The following is a 17,650-nucleotide window of genomic DNA, read 5'->3' as shown; positions in this document are numbered from 1 at the left end:
AGCTTCCGGGTCATGTGGCCAGCATGACTAAGCCGCTTCTGGCGAACCAGAGCAGCGCACGGAAACGCCGTTTACCTTCCCGCCGGAGCGGTACCTATTTATCTACTTGCACTTTGATGTGCTTTCGAACTGCTAGGTGGGCAGGAGCTGGGACAGAGCAACGGGAGCTCACCCCGTGGCAGGGATTCGAACCTCTGACCTTCTGATCGGCAAGTCCTAGGCTTCTGTGGTTTAACCCACAGTGCCACCCGCGTCCTAATAATAATAATAATAATAATAATAATAATAATAGGCAAATGAATGGGAAAGGTTCAAGAATTCATCAGTTCAGCCAATGGAACCTCTGCCTTCTGTGACATCAGGGCAGTTCAGCCAATCGCTGCCATAGGCACCACCACTATACTGTCTCGAAGTGCGTGGACTGGGAAACAGAGCATCTTCCGTGGTCGTTGGACTGCAGGTACAATCAGCCCCAGTCAGCATGGCCAATGGCCAGGAATGATGGGAACTATAGTCTTAGTCTAGCAGTATTTGGAGGTCTGTAAGTTCCCCATCCTTGCCTTAACAGATCAATCCTTGTTTCTCTGTGTAGAACTTAGTTCTCTCAGGCTTGTAGTTCACCTATCTCATGACACACTTGAGAACCAATTTTCAATTTCTGCCAACATCCAAGAATGTACAGAATTGGGGAGAATCTCTTAAATTGTGTGCGATGCATGACTTGGTAGTAACGGAAATCTTAAATTCCTTCCACGATGAATATCTGGTGGTGATACCAAAGGTGGATTTCCACCAGTTGTTACTAATAAAACGAAGGGAACCTTAATTTGAAAGTCTCTGCAGCACTTGACAAGACACAAGTGCATGTTTTGTCTACTTGTACATTCAAAATGTTTGCCACCGTGAAGAAACTTTCCATATTCCCAAATGAAATTTATTGGGCACCCTGAAAAATACATGAATCTTGTTTCCCCAAATTGTCCTCAGTATGTTGAAACCATCGCTATAGCCCAAATGTAATTCTGATCTAAATTTCATGTTTGAAGTACTGCTTGAATTTGAATTAGAAACAAAATTTAAATTAAAAAAACGTAACGTTTCTCCCCTAAAAAAAAAAGGGATCCCAGTATATGGATAGGCTGTGGGCATTCCCCTTCTCTGAAATGTCCCTGCGGGGTAGGACAGCCCCAAGCACTTACCTATACTGTTGCCTCGTGTCGCACCTGCCTGCGTTTGTTTCTCGGAGTTTGGTTGCGAGGACTCTGAGAATTTTGATGAAAAGGATAAAATTTGCCTGGGAGAGAAAGAGAGACAAAGCGTTTTTTCAAAGGGTGCCGTAGAGAGAGGCCTCTCGAAACCCATCTCCAGCTTCTACTAAAAGGGTCAGTTGTTGTGGGAGAAATTCCCCGGGGGGGGGTGTTCAAGGAGGGTCACACCCATTCCCCAACTGGTCAGACTTTATTCAGTTACAGGCAGGTAGCCGTGTTGGTTTGCCATAGTCAAAACAAAATGAAAAATAAAAAATCCCTTCCAGTAGCACCTTAGAGACTAGGTTTGTTCTTGGTATGAGCTTTCGGGTGTATCTGTAGAAGTGTGCGTGCAGACGAAAGCTCATACCAAGAACAAACTTACCGTATTCTTCGCTCCATAGGGCGCACCGGACCATAGGAAGTACCTCGTTTTTAGAAGAGGAAACAAGAAAAAAAAAATTCTCTGGATTTCCTCTTCTAAAAGCCCTGTTTTTTTTGAGGATCACCTAAAGGTTTTGCAGCTTTTTTTGCAAAGGGAAAAGCCCTGGTTTTTTTGAGGATCAGCTAAAAGTTTTGCAGCTTTTTTGCAAAGGGAAAAACCATGGAGGCGCAGGTTAATTCTGTGTCCAGAACCTAAAAGGATATTAATTTTGTATGGCATAACAGCTGCCGGGATATTAATAGCCAGAAATTGGAAAAACAAAGAGTTACCAAAAAAATTGGATTGGCAGATATTAATGGTGTAATGTAATGTGAGAGCTGGACCATCAAGAAGACTGATCGCCAAAGAATTGATGCTTCTGAATTATGGTGCTGGAGGAGACTCTTGACAGTCCCATGGACTGCAAGAAGATCAAACCTCTCCATTCTGAAGGAAATCAGCCCTGAGTGGTCCATGGGGTCACGAAGAGTCGGACACGACTGAACGACTGAACAACAACAACAATGGTGGAATATTTACAACTAGCAAAGAGCACCGGAGGAATAAGAGGACAAACGAGACAAAAAGTCCACAAAGAATGGAGATGTTTCAAGGAGTATTTGGTGAATAATGGAGTAGGTAGTTTCCTTATGGCAGAACTAGACTGAACCTGATGAAAAACCAAGACAGAGTAAATTAAGAGATAAAAAAGAATAAAAACAAAATTGAATAAATGTGCAATAATGTAGGGGAAAAAAAGAGTTTCTTACAGCGAGATTAATTGGAAGTCATTATTATTATTATTAATTATTATTATTATTAATTATTAATTATTTTAAAATAGCTTTATTTAATTTCTAACTTATAAAGTACAACCATATCAAATCAACCAATAGAAACAAATAAACAAAAAAGGCATATAATCTAGACATAGTAATCCACAAAAAATAATATATGAAAAAACAAAACACATGGGGGGGAAAAAGCAAAGAATTATAAATAACGATTAAAAGTTGGCTTCCAATTGTCTGTATATCGCTTCCCTTAATAATAAAACAAAACTTGCTATACCTTATACAATAATTGAAAAGTAAATAACTAAATAAATAGCTCACATTTTAATATAAATCTCTCCACATATATCTCAATCTAAGCAAATCACCCAATCCGTTCTTATACCTTCTTTTTTCAGATAGTCTTCCACATATTTCCACTCAGCCTTAGATCTTTGTTTTGATATATTTCGAATTGCTGCCGTCATCTTAGCCAAATTCATGAATTCCACCAATTTAATCAACCATTCTTGAATTGGAAGTCATTTTTTATTTTTTTGTGAAGATTTGGAATCGTTTGCAAGTTATCTATAATATGTAGATGTTTCTTTTTTTCTGTTACTTGTTTTGTTTTGTCTTGTCTTGTTCTGAGTTGTTTGATGTTTGTTAACCGTCTTTTAGTGTTATTTGTAATTTTATTATAACAATAAAGATTTATTAAAAATAAAATAAAATTCTGTGTCCAGGGCAGCTCCCTACCAGCTCCCTACCCATGTGTTCATCTTGAAAATCTGGGAAACTGGTTTGGAAAAGGTGGATAGCACAAACTTTATCTCCCTCTTTCGTAACTCTAGAACTCAGGAAGCTGAATGTTGGTCGATTCGGGACTGATAAAAGAAAGTCCTTCTTCACGTAGCGAACAGTTAAACTATGGAACTCACTTCCACAGGAAGCTGTGACGGCCACCAACTTAGATGGAATAGAGAGCTATCGATGACCATGTTCTGCCTCCACAGTTGGAAGCAGCAATGCTTCTGAACACTAGCTTCCAGAAACCACCGGAGGGGAGAGGGCTCTGTGTTCGAATCCTGCTTGTGTGTCCCCCCCCAGGCACCTGGTGGTTAGCCACTGTGAGAACAGGGTGCTGGACAAGATGGGCCACTGGCCTGATCCTGCAGGCCCTTCTTATGTTCTGACTTTCTTCGTCGGTCCATTTCCTTGCTGGAAATCGCTGGGCTGGTTTTTCCTTGGCACGAGGAGGTGCCAACAGCCCAGACCACACAAGGATACAACGGAGGAATCTGGCAGGATTAGTGCGGTGAAGTGCCAGGCCCCACAAGGCTTTCAAATTTATGGCCCAATTAAGAGAAGACAATGATTTAGACGGGATGGAGGTTTGATGTTCTTCAGAGAAAATCCCAGAGCAGTGGATCATTTTGCAAATGTTCCTTTTCAGTGTTTGAGCTGTGGCCCACCTTGTGTTTAGTCTCTTTGGTAGCCTTGACATAGGTCTGGAATATCCCGGACTTATCTAGGATTCATCTGTCAGAAATAGCATCCGGGCGGATTTTCAGAAAATCGGTAAAAATGTCCGGGGAAACCCATGTCAGAAGTGTTGAATTTTTTGGCAAATTTCCTTTAAAAAAAAAAAGCTCAAAAACAATTTTTTTTTTGGGGGGGGGGTTTGCAAACCTTACGTGACCTCTCTTTCCTGCCAAGTTTTGTTTTAGTTTCTTTTGTTTTCGGGGTGCCCCGGGGTGAGGAAGGGAGGGAAAGGGGGAGGATTTTTCTGCAGCAAAGCGGAGAAAACCGCGGCTGAAGTTTCTCTGTGCCGAAGCCGCAAAGGACTCCTCGGAAAGGGAGGGAGAAAGAAAGAAAGAGGGAAAGCTCAGCTGTTCTGCACTCGGAATACATTGCGGAAATGAGTGCAAGAGAAGGAAAAAAACTCCCCCTTTTCCCCATGCTGTGCAAAATTGTATAAACTTCTATCATGTTGCCTTTTACTTGCCTAATGTTATTAATGAATAATAATAATAATAATAATAATAATAATAATAGCCTTTTCCCCAGACTGGGACTCAAGACGGCTTACACAGATTAAAAGCAACACAGATAAAATGCAAAAAGCTGAAAACATATAAGATCACCGTTAAAAAGTAATTAAACTCTAAATTGAATTAAAACAATAGGAAAACAACAACCACAAGTCTATTCAAATACAAATAGCCAAAACAGCACAGCACTGTAAATCCCCTTCTTTAAAAAAATAGTCAATTGCAATAAATTGGGAAAATGCTTTGGTTTAGGAACGGACTATTTTTTAAAGAGGAAAGTTTTTGGAAGAAACTGAGGCTTAGGTTTGTGTTTAGAATGGTGAATAATTAGAAAATAGTTTAAAAGGTTAGACAGTGATAGAGAAGAATATATAATTAAGGAATAGAATTGGGAATGTTTAAAATGAATTGGCAGTGAGAGATTTCACTTTCTTGGGCTCCATGATCACTGCAGATGGTGACAGCACTCATGAAATTAGAAGACGCCTGCTTCTTGGGAGAAAAGCAATGACAAACCTAGACAGCATCTTAAAAAGCAGAGACATCACCTTGCCGACAAAGGTCCGTATAGTTAAAGCTATGGTTTTCCCAGTAGTAATGTATGGAAGTGAGAGCTGGACCATAAAGAAGGCTGATCGCCGAAGAATTCATGCTTTTGAATTATGGTGCTGGAGGAGACTCTTGAGAGTCCCATGGACTGCAAGAAGATCAAACCTATCCATCCTTAAAGAAATCAGCCCTGAGTGCTCACTGGAAGGACAGATCCTGAAGTTGAGGCTCCAGTACTTTGGCCACCTCATGAGAAGAGAAGACTCCCTAGAAAAGACCCTGATGTTGGGAAAGATGGAGGGCACAAGGAGAAGGGGACGACAGAGGATGAGATGGTTGGACAGTGTTCTCGAAGCTACTAACATGAGTCTGACCAAACTGCGGGAGACAGTGGAGGATAGGCGTGCCTGGCGTGCTCTAGTCCATGGGGTCATGAAGAGTCAGACACGACTGAATGACTGAACAACAACAACAAAATGAATTGGAAGTCTGCTAAAGATTTAATACAATGAAATCAGCAAAGAGGGAACTGAGGAAGTCGTGAAATAGAGTAAGAAATTACAAAAATGCTTGTATATATACTATGTGATGAGATGTAATTTTTATGTTATTGAAATGATGTTTTATGTGTCTCAATTATGTTAAAATCAATTAAAAGTAACCAGGCTTGAAAGTGCATGATAATAATAATAATAATAATAATAATAATAATAATAATAATAATAATTTGCCCCCTTCATGGATCACTGCCTTGTCGTGGCGAAGGGGCTTGAATTACTCAGGAAGCTATGGACAGGTCAAGATGGACAGGTCATAGTGGAGAGTTTGGACCAAACGTGATCCACCTGGAGTAGGAACTGGCAAGCCACTCCAGTATCCCTGCCAAGAAAACTCCATGGACAAAGACAACAGGCATATAAAAGATATGACGCTGGAAGATGAGCCCCTCAGGTCGGAAGGCGTCCAACATGCTACTGGGGAAGAGCGGAGGACAAGTACAAGTAGATCCAGAGCTGATGAAGCGGCTGGGCCAAAGCCGAAAGGACGCACAGTTGCTGATATGCCTGGAAGCGAAAGGAAAGTCCAATGCTGTAAAGAAAAGTATTGCATAGGAACCTGGAATGTAAGAACCATGAACCTTGGAAAGCTGGATGTGGTAAAAAATGAGATGGCAAGAATAAACATTGACATCCTAGGCATCAGTGAACTAAAATGGACAGGAATGGGCGAATTCAGTTCGGATGACTATCATATCTACTACTGTGGGCAGGAATCCCGTAAAAGAAATGGAGTGGCCCTCATAGTCAACAAAAGAGTGGCAAAAGCTGTACTGGGATGCAATTTCAAAAATGATAGAATGATCTCGATACGAATCCAAGGCAGACCTTTTAACATCACAGTAATCCAAGTTTATGCACCAACTACCAGTGCTGAAGAAACTGAAATTGATCAATTCTATGAAGACTTACAACACCTTATAGAAATGACACCAAAGAAGGATGTTCTTCTCATTATAGGGGATTGGAATGCTAAAGTAGGGAGTCAAGAGATAAAAGGAACAACTGGCAAGTTTGGCCTTGGAGTTCAAAATGAAGCAGGGCAAAGGCTAATAGAGTTCTGTCAAGAGAACAAGCTGGTCATCACAAACACTCTTTTCCAACAACACAAGAGACGACTCTACACATGGACATCACCAGATGGGCAACATCGAAATCAGATTGATTATATTCTCTGCAGCCAAAGATGGAGAAGCTCTATACACTCAGCAAAAACAAGACCTGGAGCTGACTGTGGCTCAGATCATCAGCTTCTTATAGCAAAATTCCAGCTTAAACTGAAGAAAGTAGGAAAAACCACTGGGCCAGTAAGATACAATCTAAATCAAATTCCTTATGAATACACAGTTGAAGTGAAGAACAGGTTTAAGGATTTAGAGTTGGTGGATAGAGTGCCTGAAGAACTGTGGATGGAGGCTCGTAACATTATACAGGAGACAGCAACGAAAACCATCCCAATGAAAAAGAAATGCAAGAAAGCAAAGTGGCTGTCCAATGAGGCCTTACAAATAGCGGGGGAGAGAAGGCAAGCAAAATGCGAGGGAGATCGTGAAAGATACAGGAAATTGAATGCAGATTTCCAAAGAATAGCAAGGAGAGACAAGAGGGCCTTTCTAAATGAGCAATGCAAAGAAATAGAGGAAAATAACAGAATGGGAAAAACCAGAGATTTGTTCAAGAAAATTGGAGATATGAAAGGAAGATTTCGTACAAAGATTACCACAATTAAGGACAAAAGTGGAAAGGACCTAACAGAAGCAGAAGACATCAAGAAGAGGTGGCAAGAATACACAGAGGAATTATACCAGAAAGATATGGAGGTCTCATACACCCCAGGTAATGTGGTTGCTGACCTTGAGCCAGACATCCTGGAGAGTGAAGTCAAATGGGCCTTAGAAAGCCTCGCTAACAACAAGGCCAGTGGAAGTGATGATATTCCAGCTGAACTATTTAAAATTTTAAAAGATGATGCTGTTAAGGTGCTACACTCAATATGCCAGCAAATTTGGAAAACTCAGCAGTGGCCAGAGGATTGGAGAAGATCAGTCTACATCCCAATCCCAAAGAAGGGCAGTGCCAAAGAATGCTCCAACTACCGCACAATTGCACTCATTTCACACGCTAGCAAGGTTATGCTTAAAATTCTACAAGGCAGGCTTAAGCAGTATGTGGACCGAGAACTCCCAGAAGTGCAAGCTGGATTTCGAAGGGGCAGAGGAACCAGAGACCAAATTGCAAACATGTGCTGGATTATGGAGAAAGCTAGAGAGTTCCAGAAAAACATCTACTTCTGCTTCATTGACTACGCAAAAGCATTTGACTGTGTCGACCACAGCAAACTATGGCAAGTTCTTAAAGAAATGGGAGTGCCAGATCACCTCATTTGTCTCCTGAGAAATCTCTATGTGGGACAAGAAGCTACAGTTAGAACTGGATATGGAACAACTGATTGGTTCAAAATTGGGAAAGGAGTACGACAAGGCTGTATATTGTCTCCCTGCTTATTTAACTTATATGCAGAATTCACCATGCGAAAGGCTGGACTGGATGAATCCCAAACCGGAATTAAGATTGCCGGAAAAAATATCAACAACCTCAGATATGCTGATGATACTACCCTGATGGCAGAAAGTGAGGAGGAATTAAAGAACCTTTTAATGAGGGTGAAAGAGGAGAGCGCTAAATATGGTCTGAAGCTCAACATCAAAAAAACTAAGATCATGGCCACTGGTCCCATCACCTCCTGGCAAATAGAAGGGGAAGAAATGGAGGCAGTGAGAGATTTCACTTTCTTGGGTTCCATGATCACTGCAGATGGTGACAGCAGTCACGAAATTAGAAGACGCCTGCTTCTTGGGAGAAAAGCAATGACAAACCTAGACAACATCTTAAAAAGCAAAGACATCACCTTGCCGACAAAGGTCCGTATAGTTAAAGCTATGGTTTTCCCAGTAGTAATGTATGGAAGTGAGAGCTGGACCATAAAGAAGGCTGATCGCCGAAGAATTGATGCTTTTGAATTATGGTGCTGGAGGAGACTCTTGAGAGTCCCATGGACTGCAAGAAGATCAAACCTATCCATTCTCAAAGAAATCAGCCCTGAGTGCTCACTAGAAGGACAGATCCTGAAGTTGAGGCTCCAGTACTTTGGCCACCTCATGAGAAGAGAAGACTCCCTAGAAAAGACCCTGATGTTGGGAAAGATGGAGGGCACAAGGAGAAGGGGACGACAGAGGATGAGATGGTTGGACAGTGTTCTCGAAGCTACTAACATGAGTTTGGCCAAACTGCGGGAGGCAGTGAAGGATAGGCGTGCCTGGCGTACTCTGGTCCATGGGGTCACGAAGAGTCGGACACGACTGAACGACTGAACAACAACAACAATAATTTGTACCCCGCCCATCTGGCTGGATTTCCCCAGCCACTCTGGGCGGCTTCCAACAAAAATCAAATACAAAAATATCACACATTAAACACTTCCCTAAAAAGGGCTGCCTTCGGGTATTTTCTGAATGTCAGAAACCATGGTGAACACTTAGGAAAATGTTGCAAACTCGATAAGTAATGGTTACAGGTGGGTAGCCGTGCTGGTCTGCCATAGTCGAAACAAAATAGAAAATTCTTTCCAGTAGCACCTTAGAGACCAACTGAGTTTGTTCTTGGTATGAGCTTTCGTGTGCATGCACACGAAAGCTCATACCAAGAACAAACTCAGTTGGTCTCTAAGGTGCTACTGGAAAGAATTTTCTATTTTGTTTCGATAAGTAATGATAATGATAATAATAACAACTTTCACACTGTTTCTGGCTGCTTCTTGCTCCCCACCCCCTGTTTGCTCTTGAGCCCCCCTGGCAGACTAAGAGTCTCTCTCCCCTTCTCCTTCTCTCTCGACCGCAGTCTTCGCTACTTACCATTACAGCTATGAGGATAGGAACCTGGATAACCCATTTGAAGTAGCCAGCACTCAAATCCCAGCACCTGGGGAGGAAAGAGGGATGCTGTCAAGGCCGAAGTGAGTCAGGGCATTTTGGTCCTCGAGGCGAACCACAAAACGGTGGCGCCTGCCTGATATCAATAGGCAGGGAGTTCCAAAGTGTAATTGTTGCTGCAGTCAAAAAAAAGTTTGGAGGAATGAGTATTGCGTGGCCCGTTCTGAAATGGAAACGGTTGCTTGGGCACTTATGGAGCGAGGGAATGCAGTTTGGGATTTGTGACCCATATCAAAAGAGCCTGGACATTGCCCCGGGGTCTTTGAGAAAGGGAAAGAGTAGCTTATAGACTTACTCTGTGTCTGCAAACGTCGCCCTTAAGGTCGCCCAGAATGTAACGAACACAACAGGGAGCCCTGGAAGAGAAAAGGAAAGGAGGCGGGTGAAAACTGGGCATTATAGTGTCAGGAACATAGGAAGCTGCCCTATATTGAGTCAGACCATAGGCTCCATCTAGCTCAGTAGTTTATACTCTGGCTGGTAGCCACTCACCAGGGATTGAACCGGGAACCTTCTGCATGCGAAGCAGATGCCCTGTCGTGGAGCTACACCCATTCCCCTTTTGTGGCAGCCATTTCCTGTTTTCATTTTGTGCGGAACTAAACGGCTCAGGACCGCGATAGCAAAAGGATGGCCTCTCCCCGTATGAACCTACCCGGACCCCGAGACCCTCATCTGAGGCCCTCCTTCGTGTGCCTCCTCCACGAGAGGCCCAGAGGGTGGCAACACGAGAACAGGGCCTTTTCGGTGGTGGCTCCCTGTTGAGGGAAATGCTCTTCCCAGGGAGGTTCGCCTGTCGCCTTCGTTTCATATCTTCAGGCGGCAGGTGAAAACGTTCCTCCGGTGGTGTAGCATGGGTTGCAGGCACCCAGGGCAGGCAAACGACTGGTACCACTGGAGCGACCCACCCTCAAGAGACAAAGCTGAAGCACAAAACTGCACAGTCCTCCCTCGTTGCCCTCGCTCCTCCTGTCCCTCTGCTGACACCTCCCCCTTACATGTGTAAGATCCTTGGGGCAGAGACCTGGAGGATTTCTGCTTGCTGCCGCTTACACTGTAAAGAGCGGCGTTCGTGGGCACAAATTGTATTTTTACATTCTCCATTGATCAGGCCCCCTCTCTCACACCCAGATACATGTACTCCCCGCTTTCCACAAAACCCCAACGGGTGGCACCGCCGAAATTGACTTCTATAGCATCCACATTGCATGCGCTGTGCATCTCCAGTCTATAAACACAGTGTGTACAATGCAGGTCCTATAAGGTCAGGTCATCTCAGATGAAGCTGGCCAAGGGGGGGGGGGACGCTGCAAGGCCCTGAGCTGCCTCCCCACTCTCCATAGCTGGAGTGAACCGTGGAAAGGGCCAAATGACAAGATAGGCGCACTTAGAGGAGCAGCAGTCTGAGGTTGCGGGGTGTGGGTGTGTGTCAAAGAACCATTACTATTTCTGCAGGAGGGTCTCCAGCGAACAAGAGATGCCCAATCAGAACGAAAAGGCCACTGAGAAGATGTTCCCCCTCCCTTAAGAACCTAAGAACAGCCTGCTGGATCAGGCCAATGGCCCATCTAGTCCAGCATCCTCTTCTCGCAGTGGTCCAAACAGATGCCTCTGGGAAACTAGGGAGGAGCATGTGAGTTTGCGCTCTCCCTCTGTGGGTTCCAGCAACTGGTTTTCAGAAGCATTGCCGCCTCCAACTGCACATACCCTCCAATATTTCTCTAATGAAAACAGGGACGTCCTATCCCATACCCTCCAACATTTCTCTAATGAAAACAGGGACGTCCTATCCCATACCCTCCAATATTTCTCTAATGAAAACAGGGACGTCCTATTCCATACCCTCCAATATTTCTCCAATGAAAACAGGGACGTCCTATTCCATACCCTCCAATATTTCTCTAATGAAAACAGGGACGTCCTGTTCCATACCCTCCAATATTTCTCCAATGAAAACAGGGACGTCCTATTCCATACCCTCCAATATTTCTATAATGAAAACAGGGACGTCCTATTCCATACCCTCCAATATTTCTCTAATGAAAACAGGGACATCCTATTCCATACTCTCCAATATTTCTCTAATGAAAACAGGGACGTCCTATCCCATACCCTCCAATATTTCTCTAATGAAAACAGGGACGTCCTATCCCATACCCTCCAATATTTCACTAATGAAAACAGGGATGTCCTATTCCGTACTCTCCAATATTTCTCTAATGAAAACAGGGACGTCCTATCCCATACCCTCCAATATTTCACTAATGAAAACAGGGATGTCCTATTCCGTACCCTCCAATATTTTTCTAATGAAAACAGGGACGTCCTATCCCATACCCTCCAATATTTCTCCAATGAAAACAGGGACGTCCTATCCCATACCCTCCAATATTTTGCCAATGAACAGAGGGACGTCCTAAAGAAAAGCACGACATTCAAGAATCAAATTCAGAAACCAGGACAGCTTCTGTAAATCCAGGACTCCCCCTGGGAAGTAGGGACATCTGGAGGGTCTGCAACTCTGGAGACAGAGCGCAGCCATCTTGGCAAGCAGCCACTGACAGCCTTCTTCCCCATGAATTTCTCTAATCCTCGGTCGCCATCGCGGCCACGCACCCTCCTTGCACTTGACGAGCTTATGCTATTTCGAGAACCTCCCTTCCCTTCCCTGAAGCGCCACTCACTCCATGGAAACAGAAAGGCTCCAGCTAATGAGCTGTGCACGCTTCATCACCTCATCCTGTTTCCTACAGCAGCTCCACTTCCTCTGAAAATTGTAGGTTGCCCCTGCTTATGTCAAATAGACGGGGGTGGGGTGGGGGTGGCTCTTGACGTGAGCGGAAAGAAGAGGGGAAAGGGAATGGGTGAGAGAAAGCAGGACGAGGGGCTCTCCCAGGACCCCATAATCTGACTGAGGTGAGCCTGCCCTGTGACATTGACAAACCCAGGAGAACAAGGGACATCGGATTTTGTGGTTTCAAAATGGCAGTGTGAGGTTTGGAGCTTTCAGGGTTAAATAAGCTCAACAGTTTGCCCCTCCCACAGGGAAGATGTGTCACAACATCCGGGGTATCTGATGTATGCGAAGCCTATGTGATTTATGTGACGCACTGTTTATTTTCCTGGTCAGTCCTACTTTCGCTTTTGACCGGGCGACGTGTCTTCCGTAAGACCGGGAGAGAAGCTCCGTGATTTATATGCCTGTAAATAAAGCTTGCTTGACTCGAAACAAGCCAGACTTTGTGGGAGTTTAATTGCTGGCAAGAAAGGCACACATACCATTGCGCAAGAAGAAGTTTGAACAACTCTGCAAAAGCACCGGAGAAGCAAGATACGCCGCAGGAAGCGTAGCTGGACACCACTCCAAGTGCTGTACTGGTTTTGAGGCTTTTCCAGTTAAAACCAAAAGCCCCAACAGGCAGCCTGGCTCTCTCCTCTACCTTGTTTTACACGAGAGTCGGTGTGGTGTAGTGGTTAAGAGCGGTAGACTCGTAATCTGGTGAACCGGGTTCGCGTCTCCGCTCCTCCACATGCAGCTGCTGGGTGACCTTGGGCTAGTCACACTTCTCTGAAGTCTCTCAGCCCCACTCACCTCACAGAGTGTTCGTTGTGGGGGACGAAGGGAAAGGAGAATGTGAGCCGCTTTGAGACTCCTTTGGGTAGTGATAAAGCGGGATATCAAATCCAAACTCTTCTTCTTCTTCTACTCCTCTCTGGACAGATGCAGGCCCTGTTCTTAAACTTTTGTACCTGCCCGATGCCCTGAGCTGAACGACATTGCAGGGACACAGCCCAGTTCAGCTTGCTTGGGATAAGAGACTTGTGTGTTCTTACTGTTTTTACTTTTTGCCACATGGGTTTATTTGAAAATATACAAGCGAAGGAAGAAGAGGGCCACTTTCCCCATCTGGGCAGCCCACCAAGGGCCAGGTGCAGGGAAAAATAAAGTCTTGCTTCAAGCAGCACATAGTTAAACTATGGAACTCCCTGCCACAGGAGGCAGTGATGGACACCAACCTAGATGGCTTTAAAAGAGGATTGGAAAAATTCATGATGGAGGAGGAGGAGGAAGAAAAAGAGTTTGGATTTGATATCCCGCTTCCTCCGCCACTGTCTGCATTCTCACACAAGAGGAAAGATAATTACTAAACAAAATATCCTCTCCTACTCATCTAAATCCATCCAACAGGAAAATCCAAACCCAGGGCCACTCGCTCATCTGCTGCCCTCCTCTCCTGGGGGAAAAACGCCTACCAATTTCTTTTTCTCAAATCATTTCCTAACATTAAAGGTAAAGGTAAAGGGACCCCTGACCATTAGGTCCAGTCGCGGACGATTCTGGGGTTGCGGCACTCATCTCGCTGTACTGGCCGAGGGAGCCGGCATACAGCTTCCGGGTCACGTGGCCAGCATGACTAAGCCACTTCTGGCGAACCAGAGCAGCGCACGGAAACACCGTTTACCTTCCCGCCGGAGTGGTAGCTATTTATCTACTTGCACTTTTGGCGTGCTTTCAAACTGCTAGGTTGGCAGGAACAGGGACCGAGCAACGGGAGCTCACCCCGTCGCAGGGATTCGAACTGCTGACCTTCTGATCGGCAAGCCCTAGGCTCTGTGGTTTAGACCACAGTGCCACCCGCGTCCCTGTTCTAACATTAAGTAAGTCCATTTTCTCATATCCACATCGCTACGCGAACATGCCCCATCTATCTCCACGATCAGGTAATTTCTCAAACCGGACAGGAAACTCTGAGCAGTTGGGTAAGGCCGACGGGAAGCAAGACTCACCCCAGCCAAATAACGTGAATCCCCAAAGGTACTTCTTCTCCGAGAAGAAGGCCATGAAGATGAGGCTGTGAAGGTAGAGTCCTTCCACCAGGATCCAGTAGTAGTTGGTGGCCAGGAAGTAAAGGAACAAGGTCACGGCTACCTTGCAGCCCACCTGAGGGAGATCAGAGAAAGGAAAGGAGGAAGAAAAGAGGGTTAATATACCAGAGCACTTAGAACGGACACAATCTTCTTGGCCTGACCCAACCTCACCGCCAACATTATACTAGGAGCTGAGGGTCCAGTTATGAGCCCGAACCTGACGTTTATCAATATATCTGGACCGACCTGAAGAAGGCATATGAAACGAAGACCTTAAATGGACGTCTCATTGCTCATCCTTTGTGTACACAGTTACAGGTAGGTAGCCGTGTTGGTCTGCCATAGTAAAATAAAAATAAAAATAAAAAATAAAAAATAATAATTCCTTCCAGTAGCACCTTACAGACCAACTAAGTTTGTTCTTGGTATGAGCTTTCGTGTGCATGCACACTTCTTCAGATACATAGTCCTTATCGACAAGATTTACTACAAGGTCGAACTCTCAGTATCGGTTATATTGAATAGCAAATTGCAAGACTGCGTACATATTTTTTTTCAAGTTCCTTGTGACTGTACGTTCATGCCAGTGGTCAGCAACCTTTTTCGGCAGGGGGCCGGTCCACTGTCCCTCAGACCATGTGGTGGGCCGGACTATATTTTGAAGGGGAAAAAATGAACGAATTCCTATGCCCCACAAATAACCCAGAGATGCATTTTAAATAAAAGGACACATTCAAGCTGATTCCCAGACAGTCTGTGGGCCAGATTTAGAAGGTGAGTGGGCCGGATCCGGCCCCCAGGCCTTAGTTTGCCTACCCATGGTCTATGCTTTCTGCCGATATTATTTTGAGTCATAATACGAATTGCACTGGGACATTGGGTGTCAATTATGCTTTTATCATATAGAGAGTTGGGTTCGATAAGACCTAACCACTGGGATCATCACCAAGGCCATTGAGGAATCTGCTGTCCATCCCAGCTACCACCCCCACCCCTTGCAAAGATGCACCCAGGAGAGGGATCTCTCATCTTCCTCTTGGAATATCCAGGACAGATCATAGAATCATAGAATCAAGAGTTGGAAGAGACCACAAGGGCCATCCAGTCCAACCCCGTGCCAAGCAGGAAACACCATCAAACCATTCCTGACAGATGGCTGTCAAGCCTCTGCTTAAAGACCTCCAAAGAAGGAGACTCCACCACACTCCTTGGCAGCAAATTCCACTCCCGAACAGCTCTTACTGTCAGGAAGTTCTTCCTAATGTTTAGCTGGAATCTTCTTTCTTGTAGTTTGAATCCATTGCCCCGTATCCGCTTCTCTGGAGCAGCAGAAAACAACCTTTCTCCCTCCTCTATATGACATCCTTTGATATATTTGAACATGGCTATCACATCACCCCTTAACCTTCTCTTCTCCAGGCTAAACATACCCAGCTCCCTAAGCCGTTCCTCATAAGGCATCGTTTCCAGGCCTTGGACCATTTTGGTTGCCCTCCTCTGAACACGTTCCAGCTTGTCAGTAACCTTCTTGAACTGTGGTGCCCAGAACTAGACACAGTATTCCAGGTGAGGTCTGACCAGAGCGGAATACAGTGGTACTATTACTTCCCTTGATCTAGATGCTATACTCCTATTGATGCAGCCCTGAATTGCACTGGCTTTTTTAGCTGCTGCATCACAGGAAGTACTTATTTGTGAAGCACAGTGTTATTTTTCTTTAAAAAAGAGGTGACAGAACTCACCATGAACGCTTCCCAACTGCAAGGTGCAGGAACTGAGTTTTGGTGAAGTTTCAGCCGGGACATTTTCCCCCCAGCTGGAACTGTGTTCTCCCACCTCTCAGGTGGATTCTGGCACTTCTCCATTGCTATGATAAGAGAATGAGGGAGGTGTTCGGGGTGAGTTCTGGCACATCTTTTTCTAGAAAAATAGCACTGGTATGCTTATATGCAGAATTCATCATGCAAAAGGCTGGACTGGATGAATCCCAAGACGGAATTAAGATTGCCGGAAGAAATATCAACAACCTCAGATGTGCTGATGACACAACCTTGATGGCAGAAAGTGAGGAGGAATTAAAGAACCTTTTAATGAGGGTGGAAGAGGAGAGCGCAAAATATGGTCTGAAGCTCAACATCAAAAAAACTAAGATCATGGCCACTGGTCCCATCACCTCCTGGCAAATAGAAGGGGAAGAAATAGAGGCAGTGAGAGATTTTACTTTCTTGGGCTCCATGATCACTGCAGATGGTGACAGCAGTCACGAAATTAGAAGACGCCTGCTTCTTGGGAGAAAAGCAATGACAAACCTAGACAGCATCTTAAAAAGCAAAGACATCACCTTGCCGACAAAGGTCCGTATAGTTAAAGCTATGGTTTTCCCAGTAGTAATGTACGGAAGTGAGAGCTGGACCATCAAGAAGGCTGATCGCCGAAGAATTGATCCTTTTGAATTATGGTGCTGGACTGCAAGAAGATCCAACCTATGCATTCTGAAGGAAATCGGGCCCTGAGTGCTCACTGGAAGGGCAGATCCTGAAGCTGAGGCTCCAGTACTTTGGCCACCTCATGAGAAGAGAAGACTCCCTGGAAAAGACCTTGATGTTGGGAAAGATGGAGGGCACAAGGAGAAGGGGGTGACAGAGGACGAGATGGGGTCCATGGGGTCATGAAGAGTCAGACACAACTAAACAACTAAACACAGCACTGGTTTGGGCTGCAAAATAGCCCTGGCAAAGGTAAAAAAGGGTAAGGAACCCCTGGACAGTTAAGTCCAGTGAAAGGCGAATATGGGGTTTTGGCGTTCATCTCGCTTTCTGGCCAGGGGAACCAGTGTTTGTCCACAGACAGCTTTCAGGGTCATGCAGCCAGCAGGACTAATTCGCTTCTGGCACAGCAGGACACTGTGATGGAAACCAGAGTGCATGGAAACACTGTTTACCTTCCCGCTGGAGCGGTACCTATTTATCTACTTGCACTGGCGTGCTTTCGAACTGCTAGGTTGGCAGGAGCTGGGACACAGCAATGGGAGCTCACCCTGTCACGAGGATTCGAACCGCCAACCTTCTGATTGGCAAGCCCAAGAGGCCCAGTGGTTCAGACCACAGCGCCACCCTGACAAAGCACATAGCTAAACTACGGAACTCCCTGCCACAGGAGGTGCCGATGGTCACCAACTTGGATGGCTT

At 45.0% G+C, this 17,650-nt stretch overlaps 1 protein-coding gene across 1 annotated transcript in view; it reads right to left on the bottom strand.

Annotated features, from left to right (window-relative positions):
• Window positions 1-17,650, bottom strand: part of PTH1R (parathyroid hormone 1 receptor) — a 137,616-nt gene that overhangs the window by 6,824 nt on the left and 113,142 nt on the right. The window contains exons 7-10 of the mRNA XM_033165718.1: window positions 14,382-14,535; window positions 9,889-9,949; window positions 9,516-9,582; window positions 1,200-1,294 (exon numbers count right to left, since the gene is read on the bottom strand). Of these exons, the coding sequence (XP_033021609.1) occupies window positions 1,200-1,294; window positions 9,516-9,582; window positions 9,889-9,949; window positions 14,382-14,535 (377 nt within the window). The remainder of the gene's footprint in view (window positions 1-1,199; window positions 1,295-9,515; window positions 9,583-9,888; window positions 9,950-14,381; window positions 14,536-17,650) is intronic.

Source organism: Lacerta agilis, chromosome 12 (assembly GCF_009819535.1).
Source record: "Lacerta agilis isolate rLacAgi1 chromosome 12, rLacAgi1.pri, whole genome shotgun sequence".
Taxonomy (NCBI): domain Eukaryota; kingdom Metazoa; phylum Chordata; class Lepidosauria; order Squamata; family Lacertidae; genus Lacerta; species Lacerta agilis.
Note: the sequence above shows the minus strand (reverse complement) of the source record. Positions and strands in the feature narration are given on the sequence as shown.